Source organism: Hevea brasiliensis, chromosome 1, assembly GCF_030052815.1.
Source record: "Hevea brasiliensis isolate MT/VB/25A 57/8 chromosome 1, ASM3005281v1, whole genome shotgun sequence".
Classification (NCBI taxonomy): domain Eukaryota; kingdom Viridiplantae; phylum Streptophyta; class Magnoliopsida; order Malpighiales; family Euphorbiaceae; genus Hevea; species Hevea brasiliensis.
In genome coordinates this window covers 25182428-25200633 of record NC_079493.1, presented here as the reverse complement: position 1 = coordinate 25200633, position 18206 = coordinate 25182428, and the positions used below count along the sequence as shown (strand labels likewise).

Below are 18206 nucleotides of genomic sequence, written 5' to 3'. Positions count from 1 at the left end.
TATAGAAGGATGCACATAAATGCCATTGCACATGAGAAATTACATATTAAGTACCCTATTGAGCTTCTAAAGTTCTAAATAATAATCAATATGCTATTTATTTAACTTCAGATGATAACAGCAGAATAATGGCTTAAAAGGCAGCTAACCGTGTAAAGTCGGTATGCATCCATTTCTTGGCGGACAAAATGAACAAGACTCTGAGTGGCTGAATTGATCCACTGATCTAACACATTAGATGAATTTTTAAGTGTTCCAATATCAAAAGGAGAGAATGGTGCAAGCCCTTCAACCTCAAGCCTCTTAGCATTCTGTACTAAGAATCTATACGCGTTGTACCATGGAAGGAAGACGTCTTTAACCTACAAACAATGAAATATTGGATTAATACACACACACACACATACAAGAATATTTGAGCTTACATAATTAAAAGAGAGTGAGAGAGAAAGACACAGATTTCAATTAAAGCTCTCTTAAATGCAAAAGCCAATACAAAACAGCAGAGCAAAAATACTAACCACACCATAAACTCCATCCTTTTTGAAACGCAAGGTTTCAGCACGCACAACTGGAGAGTTTATAAGGTATAATCTTAAAGCATCCTGGATTTTAAGAAAAGGTTAATAAATCGACCTTAACAAGAATGAAAAGAAAATGCTAGCCAACTCTAGAGAATAAACAAGAACAAGCAATTTGATTCCCAAAAATAAAAGGCCCATAACAAGATATAAGGATGGAAAGTAGTATTCAACATAGATTGCATTGTTTCAATAGACTTACAGCTCCATAATCATTGATGACCTCCATAGGCGATGGATAGTTTTTCAATTTTTTACTCATCTTTTTTCCATCCTCTGCCAGGACAAGTCCATTGCAAACAAGATTCCTAAATGCGGGCTTCCCAAATAATGCAGTAGACAACACCATAAGAGTATAGAACCTACAATGCCAAATGGATTATTGAGTTATTCCCTTTGGAAAATTGACTCTCAGCGTGTATGGTAAAACAAAGAAACAGACCTCATATTCAATAGGAATTCAAGTTCTTTAGACACAAGAAGATTCTCAGAAAACATAATCTAGAAGATTATAAATGAAACCTAAATAAAATCCTCATAGTATGATCTTATAGACCCATGTATCTTTTCTTTTCGTGATGGCAAATGATCCAGGCATGTTTTTAAACCACAACATTTGAAACAACTGATGAAAGCTCGTTGTGCCATATATGCAATAGAATCTATCATATAACCCAGGAATCATCAAGTCTGTTACATGGACTGGGGTATGAGTATTGAACATGATATGTTTCTCCAGGTTGGACTCTCCCACCTTCAAAAACCTTCATTGATTTTCTCCATCAATGTTAGGTGTCAAAATGTCACAACCCCATCCAAGTAGCCTTATCAAACATATAGTTTGGGTTTAAGACTAAAGAGTCAAAATACTATTTGGAACCCACCATCCACGAGTTTGATCTAGCCCTTCAGCAATGAATTGCCCAGGAAAATTTTTCTCAAAAAGTTCAACATTCTCAAATGGGTAATGGATATAAGCATAAGGCATTGACCCACTCTCAAACCAACAATCAAATACCTGCAAGCAACAAGAACACCACGCATCATTGTCATTACAAATTCAAACTTTGAAATATGACATAAATATCATCCACATCAAGTGAATATGCAAGGAATTCAAACCAACCAATGAAAATTTCTTCAAAGTTAACAAAGCCAAATGTAAAGGAATATATACATTAAAGCCTACTTCACAGTACTCGCAATCACCATGGCCAGAAATCAACCATCAAGAAGATATATAACAACTCTATTTTTGTAAGCAGCCAAACTTTCTGATAGAAAAATGACAGAAGAAATTACCATTCAAGTTTCAAACAAAATGTGCTTTTTTTTTTTGGTTGGGGGGGAGCACGGCCAGAAAAAATATTGTGCCTGGCACTGAGTGAAGTAGAAACAGAAGTACAATGACCTCTGGGAATCAATATCAACATTAAGTTATCAACAAGGATAGTGTCTAAGAACAATTTAAGCATGCACTACACATGAATCTTATTTAGATATTTTTGGTCAGCATAAGAACCTCAGAGCTTGTTTACAGCAAACTGTTTTCCATTTTCCATTTTCTAAGAAAACTCATGTTTTCATTTTTCATGGAAACAAGGAAAAACATGTTCACCTGTCAATAATAGAAAACAGTTTTCTAATTCAAAAAAAAAATCATATTTTTCATAACTAAAAAAAAAAATAAATCACTATAAAATATATTTAAAAACTTCTTTTAATTTTAACGTGTCATTTATATACTCAGCTCAACTCAACTAAGTCTTTATCCCAAAAATTTAGGGTCGGCTATATGGATTCGCTTTCTCCACTCTAAACGATTTTGTATTAAATTCTCAGAAATGTGTAATGCTTCTAGGTCATGTTGTACTACTCTCCTCCAAGTCAATTTAGGTCTACCCCTTTTTTTTCTATCCTCTAACCTAATGTGCTCTACTTGTCTAACTGGAGACTCCGTACGTCTACGCTTCACATGACCAAATCACCTCAATCTCCCTTCTCTCAACTTATCCTCAATTGACACCACTCCTACCTTTTCTCTAATACTCTCATTACAGACTTTATCTAGTCTAGTATGGTCACTCATCCACCTTAACATTCTCATCTCTACAACTCTTATCTTAGACGCATACGACTCCTTAAGTGCCCAACACTCACTACCATATAACATAGCCGATCGTATGACTGTATGGTAAGATTTTCCTTTCAACTTATTGGGAATCTTTCGATCACATAGAATTCCTGTGGCACGTCTCCACTTCAACCATCCGGCTTTAATCCTCTAACTAACACCCTCCTCACATACCCCATCTACTTGAAGAACTGAGCCGAGATATTTAAAGTGGTTACTTTGGGACAGTACCACTCCATCCAAACTAACTCCTTCCCTATAACCAGTTTGGCCTTCACTGAACTTGCAATGCATGTATTCTATTTTCGTTCTACTTAATTTAAAACACTTTGCTCTAGAGTACTTCTCCAAAGCTCTAGCTTTCTATCGACTCCTTCTACCATCTCATCTATCAGAACAATATCATTCGCAAACATCATGCACCAAAGAATACTCTCTTGTATATGTTTCGTCAATTCATCTAAAACTAATATAAAAAGGTAAGAGCTTATAGCTGATCCTTGGTGTAATCCAAATGAGAACGGAGAATCTCGTGTCCCCTTCCACAGTGCGCACAATAGTAGTTGCTCCTTCATACATATCTTTCAACACTTGTATGTACCTAATAGATACCCTCTTTTGTTCTAACACTTTCCATAAGACATCTCTTGGAACACTATTATAAGCCTTCTCCAAATCAATAAAAACCATGTGTAGATCTTTCTTCACATCTCTATATTTTTCCATCAAGCTTCTAACGAGAAAGATCGCTTCCATAGTTGAACGACAGGGCATTAAGCCAAATTGATTGAGAGAGATAGAAGTATCATGACGCAACCGATGCTCCACAACTCTCTCCACAACTTCATAGTATGGCTCATGAGTTTAATTCTCCTACAGTTTGAGCAACTATGTATGTCTCCCTTATTTTTAAAAATAGGTACTAAAATACTCCTCCATTCATTAGGCATTTTCTTTGAGTTTAGAATCTTATTAAATAATTTAGTTAACCATGTCACTCCCATATCTCCCAAACACTTCCACACTTCAATTGGTATTCCATCGGGTCCACAGGCCTTACTCACTTTCATTCTCTTAAGTGTTTCCTTTACTTCTAAAGATCTAATCCTTCTAGTATAATTCACATTCTTTTCTATTGTTCTATAGTCTACATTCACACTATATAATATAAGATAATTAATTTTTTATCACTATAAATAAATATTTTTCCAAATAATTATTTAATTTTAATTACGAAAAAAATTATAAGATAATTTTGTTGATAGAAAAGTCATTGTTTTTCATTTGAAAAATAGATAGAAAATAGAACTTTTGTTATAAAGGAAAACAGTAGAAAACAAATTAAAGTTGTTCTGGAATCTTAGTTAAATTTTAAAAATATGCTTTTGTAGTTCTCCACTTGGAAAACTAGCATATGTCAACATCAAACTCTATTTTTCAGTTTTCTATGAAAACTCTCCTATAGTTTTCCATACATGAACAAGCCCTTAAAATTGTTGTGCCTTAAGACAGATCCACCTTTGACAATAAAATTGGGTATCGCACAAAAGTTTGAAATATGAAAAACCAAGATGTAATAACTTACATCATCTACACGTCGAAGCACACCAAATTCAGGACCACGACTAGATGGGATAGTTATGTGATCAATATTGTGCCAATGCAGATCAAAAACCTGCAAAATGATGAATATAACAATAAGAATAAGATGCATACAATTATATAAACTACAAATTAAGTTAAAAATATAAAAATCGGCACTAAGGTAGATAAGCACAAACATAAAGTTAACACATAAAACCACTGCATCTATAAATATATGGAGGAAGAAAGCCAGTATCTATCCATTGCCAAGATTATAAATGTAAGTGGAGGTTTATGAGAACTAAAGAAACTGCAAAGATGAAACATTATACATTGTCGATTTTCATGTCTCCAAACAGCTAGAAGTCACTAGCATGAGAATTCCGTAGAGCAAGATGATGGATGATAAGTACTAGCTAAACGGCAAAAGAAATAATGTGAACTGCTACTTTTTGGGGCAAGGGGCAAAGGAAGAGAGAGAGAGAGAGAGAGAGAGAGAGAGAGAGAGAGCAACTATAGTTAGAACATGAGCTCTGTAAATTCAGAGCCATGACCCACTAGTTGAATTATGCAGTAGTGCTTCCAAGCAAGAATTAACTCATGGATGTGATTAAACAGGAAAACTTATGTAGGCCAAACAAAAAATTATTCAAACTTCCAGAAACAACTTAATTATCCTCTCCATAGAGTTGACATAGACACTCCGTATGTTAGTTTTCTTTGCCATCCTCTTTTGGAAAAATTCAAACCATTTTAGGTAATTAAATTTGAGTTATGTATGTGTCAAGCATGTCCACATCTATGCACGAGTCCATCTAGATATTAGATTTATTAGCAATAACCAAGAAATATCATATTATCACATCACGGAGGAGGATAGAGACCAAACCTTAGCACCAGAAAGCTTTTCAAGCTTAGCAACAGAGTCCATGACAATTACTTCTTCACCATCCTCACTAGTCCATACAGGAAGAGGTGTCCCCCAAAATCGACTTCGACTAACAGCCCAATCTCTTGCATTTTCCAGCCAATTGTGGAACCGTTTTTCCTGCAGTGACCACAAAAAGAAAAGCCTAAACTTAAGCATTCCATCAAAACATAAGTCAACAATCAGAAAACAACTGTGATGTAGCAATAAATTATGCACAACATCTAAGCCGTTCAGTAATTTTTATTTGTCTAATTTAAAAATAAAAATGATAAGTAACAGGCTAAATGAAACTAAAAAGAAAAAAATTTCCAAAACACAAGCACAAGTCATCATATTTCTCAAGGAACCAAACCACACATCTTCTCTCCTAAGGATTACTGAAAATTCTTACTTATCACTCTTACTTTTAACATAACTCATGACCTATCTTTGGACTTCCAGGTATAGCTGTTCACAATAAGAAATTGAAAAACCATGGCTGTCAGATTTACACCATGTTAGGCATAAAGGAAGGAAATGTATCCAGCCAAAAGTATTTTTAGATGATTAAAAGAAAGAAAACCATCTAACTTATATGAAGTTACATTTCGCCCTCCTTTCCTTCCAGAACAAAGCATCAGAGCTTAAGTTAAGAAGCTCCTACCAGGAGAAACTACACAACTGAGAGTCCATCACTCACAACAAATACATCGAGTGACTATAAAAATAAGAATTGAAGCATCAGAACACCATTTAGCTACAACAACAATAAAGCCTCTATAAAAGATCAAACTTGTCAGATTGAGCATTGTTTGGCTCAACAGAATTATCAAACTGAAACAGTACATTTCGGTTGATTTGGTTCGGTTTTCTTATAAATTCAGTTAAAATTAATTTAAATTGGCTTTCATAACCACTTTACTTTAAAAACCAAATTTACTGAATTATATTTTATGATTTCTTAATTTACTTTAATATATTTGTATGTAAGTTAACATCTTTACACAATTATTTTTCCAAACTCAGATGATCCATTTATTTCAGAACCAAAAATGAGGAGCCCCATTAAGAAAGCCCAGCAAATTCAATGGCATAATTTTGGTTTTCAATTTTTAAAATGGTTCAACTTGATTTGGTTATTAAAGTTAATTCAGTTTTAAAATTACTGAAATGAAACTGAACCAAATGCTCATCACTACTACAGTACTACTTTGTGTACCTTCCAAAATTTTAGCCACAAGAAAATTTCGAGCCATTGGACACTGCATCAGCATCCTCACAGGTCACATCTTAGTTCACCAGGTTATGCAAATCCTATTTTATGTTTTGTTATTAGGCATATCAAATAGACTAGCTAGTAGCAACAATCATCAACCATTTCCAGCACCTGTACTCAAGTTCAATGAGACAGCAAGAAACAAGATTAACCCAAATGGCGCAAAAGAGGTCAGCATGTCTTAGGTTGAGCAGGCCCTCTGAATCAGAATCCAATTATCATAGGTTATATTTATCAGATCAGTTTAGCATTACGGTTGAAGTTGTTGTTGAGAAAAATACTTTTTTAAATATATATTAAAAACTGATTTAAAATTAAATTTGATAAATTTTAGTTATAAGAACACTAAAATAACAAAACAACTTTTTCCAAACTGATTCAACATCTAAAATGATGCTTTTTTCCTTAAATGCAATTTTAACCCTCCAATTACAATGCCAAATGGGTACATCCTCTTCTAGCATAAGTTTCCTCTTCTCAGGGATTATCAGTCCTTGAATGTTACATTTAATCAGATTGCATCAACAGCTAAATTTCTGATGGAAAAAAAAATGTCAACTCTTTTGAATAAAATCATCCCTGGAATTGCATTTTGTATTTTACATTAATGATAGAATCCTATTGAGCTTCAACTTTAGAGAATATCTAGCATCAGATCCCCAACCCACTTTTTTTCATTTCCCACCATCCACCTTTTCTTAACATCAGACACATGAGACTGTACATTCAAATGAAAAGGTTAAAAAGATCAATTATGCAAAGGGGAAAATATGGCAATAACTTGTCAATCCATAGAACAAAAGAAAAAAAAATGCACATCCCAGAAAGAAGGGAATGGGGTGGCAAAGAATTCTGACCTTTACATAATCAGGAACCCAATATGTCTGTTTGTTGTTTTCTAGCAATTTTGCTTTTAAATCTTCCACTCTAACAAACCTATATATAGAATTTAGAAGTCAGCTCAGTTAGAATTAATCAGAAAAATAAAGGATCATAGAACCATCTATAAGAGAGAGAGAGAGAGAGAGAGAGAGAGAGAGAGAGAGAGAGAGAGAGAGAGAAAGGAAAAAAAAAAACACAGAAATTATGTATCCACTATTATTTAATAATCTGACAACATAACACGATTTCAGATGATACATACAGAAAAACACAAAGTGAACAAACATATTTATATTAGGAAATAGAAACAAGATTTAAAAATCTCAAAGCTGGAACAAAAATCAGCAATGAACTTAGAAAGCAAATGTTTCCAAAAAATGGGCAAAAATAAAGACAAATTTAATAAGAAAAACATAAAGGGAATGCAACAAATGACAAATTTTGAGGAAAAATTGCATGAAGACAGACCAAGCACACAAGGAAAAATACAATATTCAGTTAAAATTATGGGCAGTATAAAAACAATTCCTTCAATTTAACTCCAACATCAAAAGGCAGACAATAAATTCATCCACTACAAACAAACTAGTATACAACTATCTCCAAAGAACGCCAATTTAAAGTCCACTAGTCAAGCCATAACAACAAGATTTCAATTACAAATAGGGCAAATGACCCAAAAAATAAAAACATATCCTTTGCACACTTTCTCAATTTTGGCCAAGCAGTTCAATTTTATCAATTTTGACCATGAACTTTAACATTGGCAACAATTATTGCCAAATCTTATGTTGGACTTTAGAAATGTATATGCACTACGCGAAGCCTATATATTGGCCAAAAAACAAATTTATTCCATTTTAATGCTAATAATAATATAAAATTTTATTTTTCTCAAATTCTTTCTTTTCCAAAAAATTAATATTTCTTTTAGTTAATCAATCATTACAATATAATTAATTTTTATCTTTTTGGAAGAAAATTTAATATGTTATATTTATCAACATCATAAAAAATACAAAGATATTATTTTGCTAATTCTCATGGTCAGGTCACTAAATTGGCTATAATTGTTATTTACCCTTCATGGCCATATTTGATAAAAAATAAAATAAAATAAAAAAATTTGTCCAAATTTGTTAAGAAAGTCAAAGTTTAGATTTTTTTTTTTTTTTTTTTGAGTTCTTAAACCTTTCAAATATTGGTTTTCTCTTAGCATTGATGTTTCAAAACCTGCTCATGCACTTCAGGACAAAGGTAGTCAGATTTCCTTTTCTTTATTTAAATGACATGCGTGCATTCATTAAATAATCATAAAGGTTACAATGATGATTCAACCAAGTATGAAGTATCAGTAAAACATGCCCTCGTATCTTCCCAGATCACTCACTAAAGATTCAATAATTTAATGCAAACACGCAAGTTACTTAACAAAAAGCCTCTTCTTTAAAATTTAATAATTGAATATTCCAAGATGAAACAAGTGAATAAATTACATAGAAACACCCAAAATCTAAAACTAAATTTTCTGGCTTCAGACTACCCAACACAGACATTGGGCAACCTAGGAAGATTTGAGTACTGCTGACTATAATCTTCTTGCATCTTTCTCTTATTTTTGGCCAAACTATCATCTTAGAAATGTCAAAGATAAGTCCTCAAAACTTTCAACATGCATAAGTACTTGATAATTGTAAGACAAAAAGATTTCAACAGGCAACGGGATTCACAAAATTGAACAGCTACATTACTATTATAATTGAGAGAAATAAAATTACAGAAAGAAAGCTTACCAACTTGGAACAGCTCTATAAATAAGAGGAGTATCAGACCTCCAACAAAAGGGATAAGAGTGTGTGCAGCTACCAGACTTCACAAGCCTGCCCCTTGCCTGAGCCATTATAAAAAAATAAAATTGATAAAATAAATTAAAAATACATATATTAAAGGCATATAAATAAGAGAGTTAATTAATCAAAAAGCCTAGATTTTAACACCCCCCCCCCTCCCCCCCTTTTCTGAATTTAAGCCATTCATCTTAATTTATAAAATTGTAAAAAAAAAAAAATGGAATAGAAAAACAATGAATGGCATACAGGTGATGAAAGCATCTTATGTGTCTTTCACTCTCTCTCTCTCTCTCTCTCTCTCTCTCTCACACACACACACACACACACACACACTCACATTGCAAAATTACTTGAAAGCTCCATAGGTATGACCAAGTCAGAGCTTCCTCTTTCACTTTTTCCATTCTTTTTCTCTCCCTCATCTTTTCTTTTTGGAATGTTCTGCTCCTCTACACAATTTCTTTCCGTGCTGTATTTCTTTCCCTTCCCATCTCTCTTTCCCACTGATTCCCATATTTAAACTCATACTAAATATATTTCCAGCTTATTCTTCTTCTATGGACCTTCAGCAGCAATCTGTCCTTTGCTTTTTATCTCTTCCTCATCAATCCCTCAGCATTACCAAATAGATAGAAATTGACAGGCACTCATCACAACAGCAGCTGTGATCATTGATAGAACATTTAAGGGTTTTGTAGAAGGCTTACTGCTGGTGGGAATATTGAGCAATTTGCACAAGTATTTCTGTCAGTTTGAAGTCGTGGGTAATAGTGCATGGATTCGCTACAAGGATTTTATATTTAATTGATGTTTAGTATTGGCACAAGAATGTGGAGTGATGATAGGGTTTTCATAATACTGTGTTGAATATGTTAAATTGTTTGCAAATTATTTTTTGTCTATGTGTTGGATCATCTTCCTTTGTCAATCCCTCAACCTTGCTATTACTAAATATTGATAGGCAATCATCAGGTCAGTAGCTGTGATCATTGATATGTGGGTATTGTAGCAGCTTGCTACTGGCAAGGATGCTGAGCAATTTGGAGAAGTGTTTCTGCCAGTAAGCAAGGGAGGGAGCACAAGTACACAGATTTCATTCCATATGATTATGCCTTTTAATTCCCAAACCAGTTTTACAAGTATGTAATTGAAACTCTAAAAGATGTATTTGTACTGGTTAATAAAATAAAAAGATAACCAAAATTAATAAGGCTAAATTCCAGGGTTTTTTTAATAATTAACCATAAAAAATAATGGAACAATAACAATACATCAACCGCCATCTATAATTCAAAATGTTAAAACAAAGAATTAGCATTGGAACTCAAGCAACCACTCATGAATTAGTACACTAATAAATAATCTTTATGGCAAAAGTTAAAGTAGTTGCTAGCTATTTATGCAATTAATTTGGTAACAGTGTTCTTTGCAAGCAAACAATGAAGCCTCACCTTCACATTTTCAATAATATCCTTGTCCGCATCCTTGACATAGCGCCCACTAAAATCAGTAATTCTTTCAGTAAAGCAGCCATCATCATCAACAGCTACAATCAAAATTTCTCCCTACATCCCAACAAATTATAAGTAAATAAATCATAGTTGTGCGCACTAAGGCGCCAAGGTGTCTAGGCACGGGCACATGCCTAAGTGACACGAAGCATAAAAAGATAAAATTTCTACAAAAATTCAATAATATTTAATTTCATAACATATTTAAGAAATTAATAAACAATGTTTAGAAGAAAAAAATAAATTAATTAATTCTATCAAAACAAATTGAAAAAATCTAGCAATTTTCATAGAATAATTATTAAGTAAAGGAATTAATCACCAATTGAACATACAGCAAATCAAACACCTTGAAAATAATTGAACTTACACACACATTCAAGAGAATTAAAATTTGTCAACAATAGAGAATAGAGGAAGTTATTAATTAAAATTCACAATTCAGCCATATTATGCACCAATCAGCCTTTCCAGCATCTCCATATGAGGACAAAAAATTCCCATAAAGGGAATTAATTTAAATAAATTTGTCAAGAATATAGAATAGATGGATTTACAAGTTTGTTAATTTTACAGTTTAAGAAAAAAAAGGTCATAAACAAAAATAAAACAAAATAAATGAGCAGAATGAAAAGAAGCGCAACAGTAGCCAAGTGGAGGAGGAGGGAAAACAAAAAAGACTTAGTTGAATGGTGAAAAAAGATCCATATAGCTGACCTCAACTAGTTTGAGATTAAGATTTAGTTGTTGCAATTACGTATTTTACTAAAATTAATTTCAAAAATAGTTCACAGTTAGAGAAAAAAAAAATAACCTGTATATCAGGCAAACTAATTCTTCATACCATAAATTTAACAAAAAAAAATTAAAAAAAAAATAGCATCACATAGTTTTCTTCAATAAGCAAAAAACACTAAAAACAAAAATAAATAACTCATCCTATGCAAGATATGGATGAGTATAATTTGAAAGATAGTTGATATCTTAGCTCACTAATTGATGATCTTAGCTAATTGATGATCTTAGCTCAAAAGACGATAGTGAAAATTTTGTAAAAAGAAAAAAAAAATTAGATAGAAAGATAGAAAGTTGAGAGAGAAAGTGAGACAAAACAATTTAAAACTCCCCAAACCAGAAACCAAGCATTAGAATGCACTGCTGCTTTCCCCATCTAGACGGGGAAAAAAAAAAAAAAGATGATGGGCCGTTACTTAACGGTAAATAAAGGCAGTTGTCGTTACGTAAAGGCTGTTACAGCCGTTACAGGTGCATTTTTTCTGTCCTTGAAATCACGGATTTCAAGGTAACAAAAGGCTAAAAGACCTGTAAATATTCCGTTATTTAACACCATGGCAGAGATGGAAATTCCATTGGCTTTTCAATGCATTAATGCCGGTTTCTAATGGATCAGGACATTCGCCTCGCCAGAGGTGAAGGTTTATGAGGCATGCCCTTTTTGTGCTTTGCGCCTCTTTGCCTCAACTGGTAGGCACACACCTTAGTAACATCGCCTGTCCTTGAGGTTCAGACTTGGGCTTGGTGTACTTCTTACCTAAGGCACACTTGACAACTATGAAATAGATACAAGTGTATAGGAGAGCAAAATTATGCATGTACCAAGTCTACACATATTAGTGCCAATCTCTATAAAAACATTCAGATACCAGTCCAACACAGACTAAAAAAATAAAATAATATAGCATAGAAGCAAACAGATCAAAGTATGAATCAGGAGAGGAAAGGGGAAAAAGAAATCTTCTAACTGGGCTTTTTACTTATATATTTTAACTTATAACTCGTAATCAATTCATTTTTTTAAACCAGAGAAATTGACCTTAGCTGTTCTTTGTCTTGTGCTGTATTTGGGAAAGGGGATAGATAAAATGGGAATAAAATGAGCTGTGCAGCCCACAAATTTCTTTCTTAAGATGTAAGCCCCATAGCCCCATCTTCTCTTCCCCCACCCCCAACCAAAAAAAAAAGAAGAAGAGCATTAAAGCCTTCTGTTTTGGCACCTCCTAAAGCACCAGCCAAGTTTAAATCACGCTGCCTTCAGCCAGCCCATGGATTTATCCCCATAACTGCCTAGCATTTGCAGCAGTCTCCCTCACATAACCATGGTATGATGGTACTCCATTTGAAATGAATAACGAAATATTATGGTAAGTATTCTATATTCACTGGCTTAAGATCATACAAGAAGAAAGCAAACATAATTAACTTGGAATAGGCCACAAGTTTATAGCATATTAACACCAACCTTATTGATTATTTGATTTTCAATGCAAACACGATAATCGTCTTCACCAAATGCAGGAGCACAATGAACAATTCCAGTACCACTATCATCAGTCACATAATTGTCCGCAACAACTCTAAATGCCGTGTCAGAGAGGTCTGAGAAGTAATTAAACAATGGTTCATACCTGCATGCATACTCTTACAAAATTAATACTGTCCAAAACAACCCATCCGCTAACATATATAGCAATATTTCTACAAGAAAAGTAAAAGAACCATATCTAGTTACTATAAATTCAACCAATGAAACATTTATACACAAAATATTTAAAGGGCAAAATATTGAAAGGGAAAACCATCTTAGAAAGCGTGTTTGAAAAACTCTTCAAACAAGGAACTCAGTTCAAGTAAATTCTATTGAACTCTATTCTTTCGTTTGAAAACCTTTCACTTGGCAGAGTTCAATTTGAGTAAAAATTTCATCCCAAAGTAAAACAAAAAGGTAGCCTTTAAAGTATTGGTCCAATCTCAAAAGTAAGAAATATGCTTTACAAGTCCTAGTGGAGAAAAGAATAGGGTGATACGGTAAACTGGATTCTAATCAAAATCTATTATTTTTTACTCAAACAACAGTAATCAGTTTAAAAATATTCCAAACATATTTTTCAATTTTCATCCACAAAATTAGACAAACCAAATTTTCATAAAATTTCATTGAGTTTCACTACATGATGCATTACAAAGGATGAAAGCAACTGCCTATAGTACAGGTTCAAGTAATTCAAAAGTGCATAAAACGTGTAACTCACTTTTTCTTCACCAGTTCATTACCCTTGACTTTCTCTAACAACTCGTATGAATCCTTCAAGTTTTCAGATTTCCCACCCCTAGTTTTAGAACTTGATGTCTTCGGATCACCAGCAGGTCCATTTGCTACACTTGATTTTGGTTTCTCAACAGGAAGAGCTGACAGCCTAGATTCGGCAACTACATAGACTCTTCCAGTATACTTGTTACGAACCTGTGTTTTTCAAGTAGCAGCACATTCATCATTTTTACAAAATTACAAAAAGCTTATCCGCTAATTAGCTCATAGCATGAACAGCCTGGTTTCTTCTTCTTCTTCTGTCTCTCCTTTTTTTTTTTGGTTCTTTTGCCAGATAAGAACTTAACATATTGAATCCAATACCAAAGTTATTGTTTTCTGAATCAATTTTTTTAAAACAAAAAAAAAAAAAAAACAAAATACATGACTTGTGATTTCAGGCTCTAATATTTTAAAGGCATATGTGATGTCTTGTTTAATTTTAGTCTTCATTTTTGCTAGTTTTTAATATTTTTGGTTCGTTTTTAGTTAATCTCATGTGTGTTTTCAAATTAACAGTGCTAATTTAGTTTTTGTGTTTTTAGATGAAAAATTGGAGGAAAAGGAGCAATGGGGTGAATATTGGAGAGTCTGGGCAGAACTTTCACATAATTTAGTTTTTTGTGTTTTTAGATGAAAAATTGGAAGAAAAGCAGCAATGGGGTGAAAATTGGAGAGTTTGGGCAGATCTTTCACATTCAAGCCACGGGACCTCAGCCATGAGTTCTGCGCAAAAGTGAGCTGAAAATGGAGAAGGGACGTGAAAAATAGGCCATGCGACCAACTCACAGCCAGGCCAGGAGAAAATGGCTAGGCACATGGCCTAGCCATGAGATGCCTCCTGGGGCTCTTTTCCTTCAATCAACGGCGACATATCAGCAAATGGATGAGAAGAGTCCAGAATAATGGGTAGTTAAGGGATTCTCTCATTCTCAGCAGAAGGGAGACTCTTGGCATTCCAAACACCACATTTTTCCATCAATAAGTTAAAGAATCAAAGGGAGAAGAGGAGTTTGGAAGCTGGGATTTTCATCAAGTTTTCTTCATCAACCAGAGTTCTATTTCTTTCTTCTCTTGTTCTTTTCAATTTTATTATTTTAGAGATATTAGTAAATATGATTTTGGGTTTTAATGTAAGTATGGTTTTGTTTGAATCTAAGATGATGAGGAACTAATTTCTTATACTAGGGTATCTGATGTAGCTTAGTTTGATGTAAATTCCAATACTCTGTTTAATTTTCCCTATTAATGCATTTGCTTGCTATTTGAACTTAATGCCTTTGAGTTTCTATATTTGATACTTGAATGATTTGATTTATAATTTGTATTGGGAGGGAAGATTGAGAATCTGGGTTAATAGCAAGCAACACAGGAATTAAAAGTGGTGCGAGAGCAAAAGGTTTGACTTGTGGGATTGTTTGAAAATAGCCGTAATGTTCATTAGAACTAGTTAGAACTTGCTTACTGTTGAAAAATAGATTGTGATTTTAATTAGTATTTTTTACCGGATGAGGTTACTGAAAATATTAGGGTTATTGATCCATGCATTAATAGTTAAAATTTGATTATTAGATAGGACATTTGGAATTTAAAATTAAACTGAGAGAAGTCAAATATACCCTAGTAATTTATCACTTGAACTTTATTTCTCAAAGCTTAATTTAGCTTTAATTTTATTTGCTTCTTAAAATTAATTTCAATCTTCATTAGAGTTAAATTTCAATTTTATCAAAATTCAATCATTTAGATATTAGTGAAGTTAACACACATTTTGGTATTTAACTCAATCTCAGTGGGATGATGTCTCTATCATCACTGTATTACTTGAGTGATTCCATTCACTTGTGGAACACGAAGTTTGTAATAGAACTCAAACAATTTGCCCAAATTCAATCATCAAAGAACCAAGAAAAGAAAACAATAAGCTTCAACTCAATGGGACTAGAGCCATCTACGGAGTTGTGAGGTCTCAAGTTCTAACCCTTAATTGGTGTCAAACCAACCAGGGAAAAGAAAAATGAACAACTGTGTGGCATGCATTCAACTTAGGATTACATATCATAATAATCCATATAAGTGTCTCAGATTCAGATAACTTGCAGCCTAAAACAATTTTCAACTGGAAAGACACAGTGAACATTTGAATAGTATTTTCAAGCAAACCACACAATCAGGAAATCAAAGATAACTGACCTTGACATAGTCAAAATTTCCATTAACACAAAGCGCAAGATTACTAGGAAGCGTCCACGGGGTTGTTGTCCAGGCTACAAAGGATGCATTATGGGGATCATCAATAATTGGAAATGCCACCATTATCTCAGGGTCAGGCACATCCTGTGTTATTAGAGAGGTGTTATTGATAAAATTGGGTTAGAAGGAGACCATTAACACTTACAGATAAAAATGGAAAGAATTCAACTTGTCATCAGATATTCTACTGGTTACAAACCTTATAATTTTGACCAGCTTCAAAATTAGACAGCACAGTTTTGCAACCAGTACTGTATGGCATGACCTATAAAAACAGCATCAAAACATTAAATCTACAGCTGGTTTAAAGAAACAATCCAGCATAATCTCAATAAGTAACAATTGTCCGTTCCAAGACTTTATGGTTGTATGCAACACCAACTGCGAAAAATGGAAACAGAGGAAGCAGAATCGATACTGCAACAACATTAAATCTCCAGTGACTAGCTCAAATTACAAAGCCACTAACCTTGAAACCCTTATAGACAAGACCCTTCTCATAAAGCTGAGAGAAAACCCACCAAACACTCTCCATGAACTTCAAGTCCATAGTCTTATAATCATTCCTGAAATCGATCCACCTCCCCGTCCTTGTGATCACCTTCTCCCACTCCTCAACATACCTCGTCACAATACTCCTACACTCATCATTATACTTATCAATCCCCATTTTCAACACCTCGTCTCTCCTTTTAATCCCCAATTTCCTATCGATCTCATTCTCCACAGGCAGACCATGGCAATCCCAGCCGAAGCGGCGAGTAACATGGTGGCCCCTCATGGTCTGGTAGCGGGTGACAATGTCCTTAATAGTTCCGGCGAGTATGTGGCCGTAGTGAGGGAGGCCGGTGGCAAAAGGAGGACCATCATAGAAAATGTATTCGGGGAGGGATTCAGTACGGGCCAATTGGGTCTCGAAGGCTTTGATTTCAGACCAGAAAGAAAGGATCTTTTCCTCCTGGCTGGGGAAGGAAAAGTCCTTTCCCTCGCAGACTTCCTCCATTGAGCGATGGAGGGAAAGGAAATGAGAGAGTAGGGTTTTTGAGAGAGAAGATGGTGGCGGAAAGAAACGAAGAGACTGTCCTACGAGGAAAAGGGTTTAAAGAGTACGGGTTCTGTTGTTAGGCTTATGCGCAACGCCAGAGTTACTATTAAGCGACACCGCTTGTCATAAAACGGGTCAATTCGGGCCGGGTCCAGTGTCAGGGGAGGGCACTTTTGGTAAAAATCCGCGGGAATAAAGTTGCAGGAATTGGACTTGGAGAGTGGACCTGGTGTCCACTGCGCTTTAAATGGACTGTGTACCATTTTGGCATTGCACTTTGAAACTGCACGTATTATTCTTTTGGAAAAAAGGAAATTCCTTTTTGATATCGCTAGAAGAACCAATTTAAAAGTATCGTTTAGCTATTTTTAATTTTTTGTAATTAAAATATATTAATTTAAAAATAAGAATAAATGTTAATAATTTATAATTAACATATTTAAATTGTTGCTGTTATAAGATATTATACACTGTGATGTGATTATAAATCCTCCAGTCTTGAATGTGTACACGTGGAAAAATTATATTAAACAACAGTGATTTCATATAGGATAACATATATAAAATGACAAGCTAATTATAGAACAACAATTAAGTTATAGTAAGTAATATAAAATTTAGATTTATCTCAAAAATAGTTTTTTTTTTAAATAATAACTATCATTTTATACTTAATTATTATTTTATGACTAATTTATCATTTCATGTCACATGCTGATATGAAATCACGGTTGCACTGTATAATATCTTTTACATGTGGATTAAGTAAATGAAGTTAATAGTCAAAGACAATATGAGAAGGTTTCTTGTCATAGGACCTCTGATTACTAAGGCTTGTGATAATAAAGACCAATATAAAATCAAATAAGTATAGAGAAAAAGGCATTTTTAAATTCCTGTGAAATAATTACTTAAGCTTTAATCAATTCATTTGTCCATTTAAGTCCTTATAATTCAAAAAAAAAAATACATAAAGAAGTCTAAAATTAACAGTGTTAATTATCCATTTTCTTTTGTTTTATTTTCAAAGCCATGGCTAGTAAGTTCGTTGGTTTCTATGAGTTTTGAACCAAA

The 18206-nt window shown here is 33.7% G+C and overlaps 1 protein-coding gene across 1 annotated transcript in view; it reads right to left on the bottom strand.

Annotated features, from left to right (window-relative positions):
* The window catches only part of LOC110643925 (isoleucine--tRNA ligase, cytoplasmic), a 43874-nt gene extending 26643 nt beyond the window's left edge, over positions 1 to 17231 (bottom strand). The window contains exons 1-14 of the mRNA XM_021796462.2: positions 16557 to 17231; positions 16287 to 16352; positions 16028 to 16171; positions 13779 to 13990; positions 12989 to 13154; positions 10669 to 10782; positions 9161 to 9258; positions 7343 to 7421; positions 5189 to 5347; positions 4301 to 4390; positions 1466 to 1599; positions 784 to 943; positions 522 to 605; positions 150 to 362 (exon numbers count right to left, since the gene is read on the bottom strand). Of these exons, the coding sequence (XP_021652154.2) occupies positions 150 to 362; positions 522 to 605; positions 784 to 943; positions 1466 to 1599; positions 4301 to 4390; positions 5189 to 5347; positions 7343 to 7421; positions 9161 to 9258; positions 10669 to 10782; positions 12989 to 13154; positions 13779 to 13990; positions 16028 to 16171; positions 16287 to 16352; positions 16557 to 17090 (2253 nt within the window). The 5' untranslated portion in view covers positions 17091 to 17231. The remainder of the gene's footprint in view (positions 1 to 149; positions 363 to 521; positions 606 to 783; positions 944 to 1465; positions 1600 to 4300; positions 4391 to 5188; positions 5348 to 7342; positions 7422 to 9160; positions 9259 to 10668; positions 10783 to 12988; positions 13155 to 13778; positions 13991 to 16027; positions 16172 to 16286; positions 16353 to 16556) is intronic.
* Between the last annotated feature and the right edge of the window lie 975 nt (positions 17232 to 18206).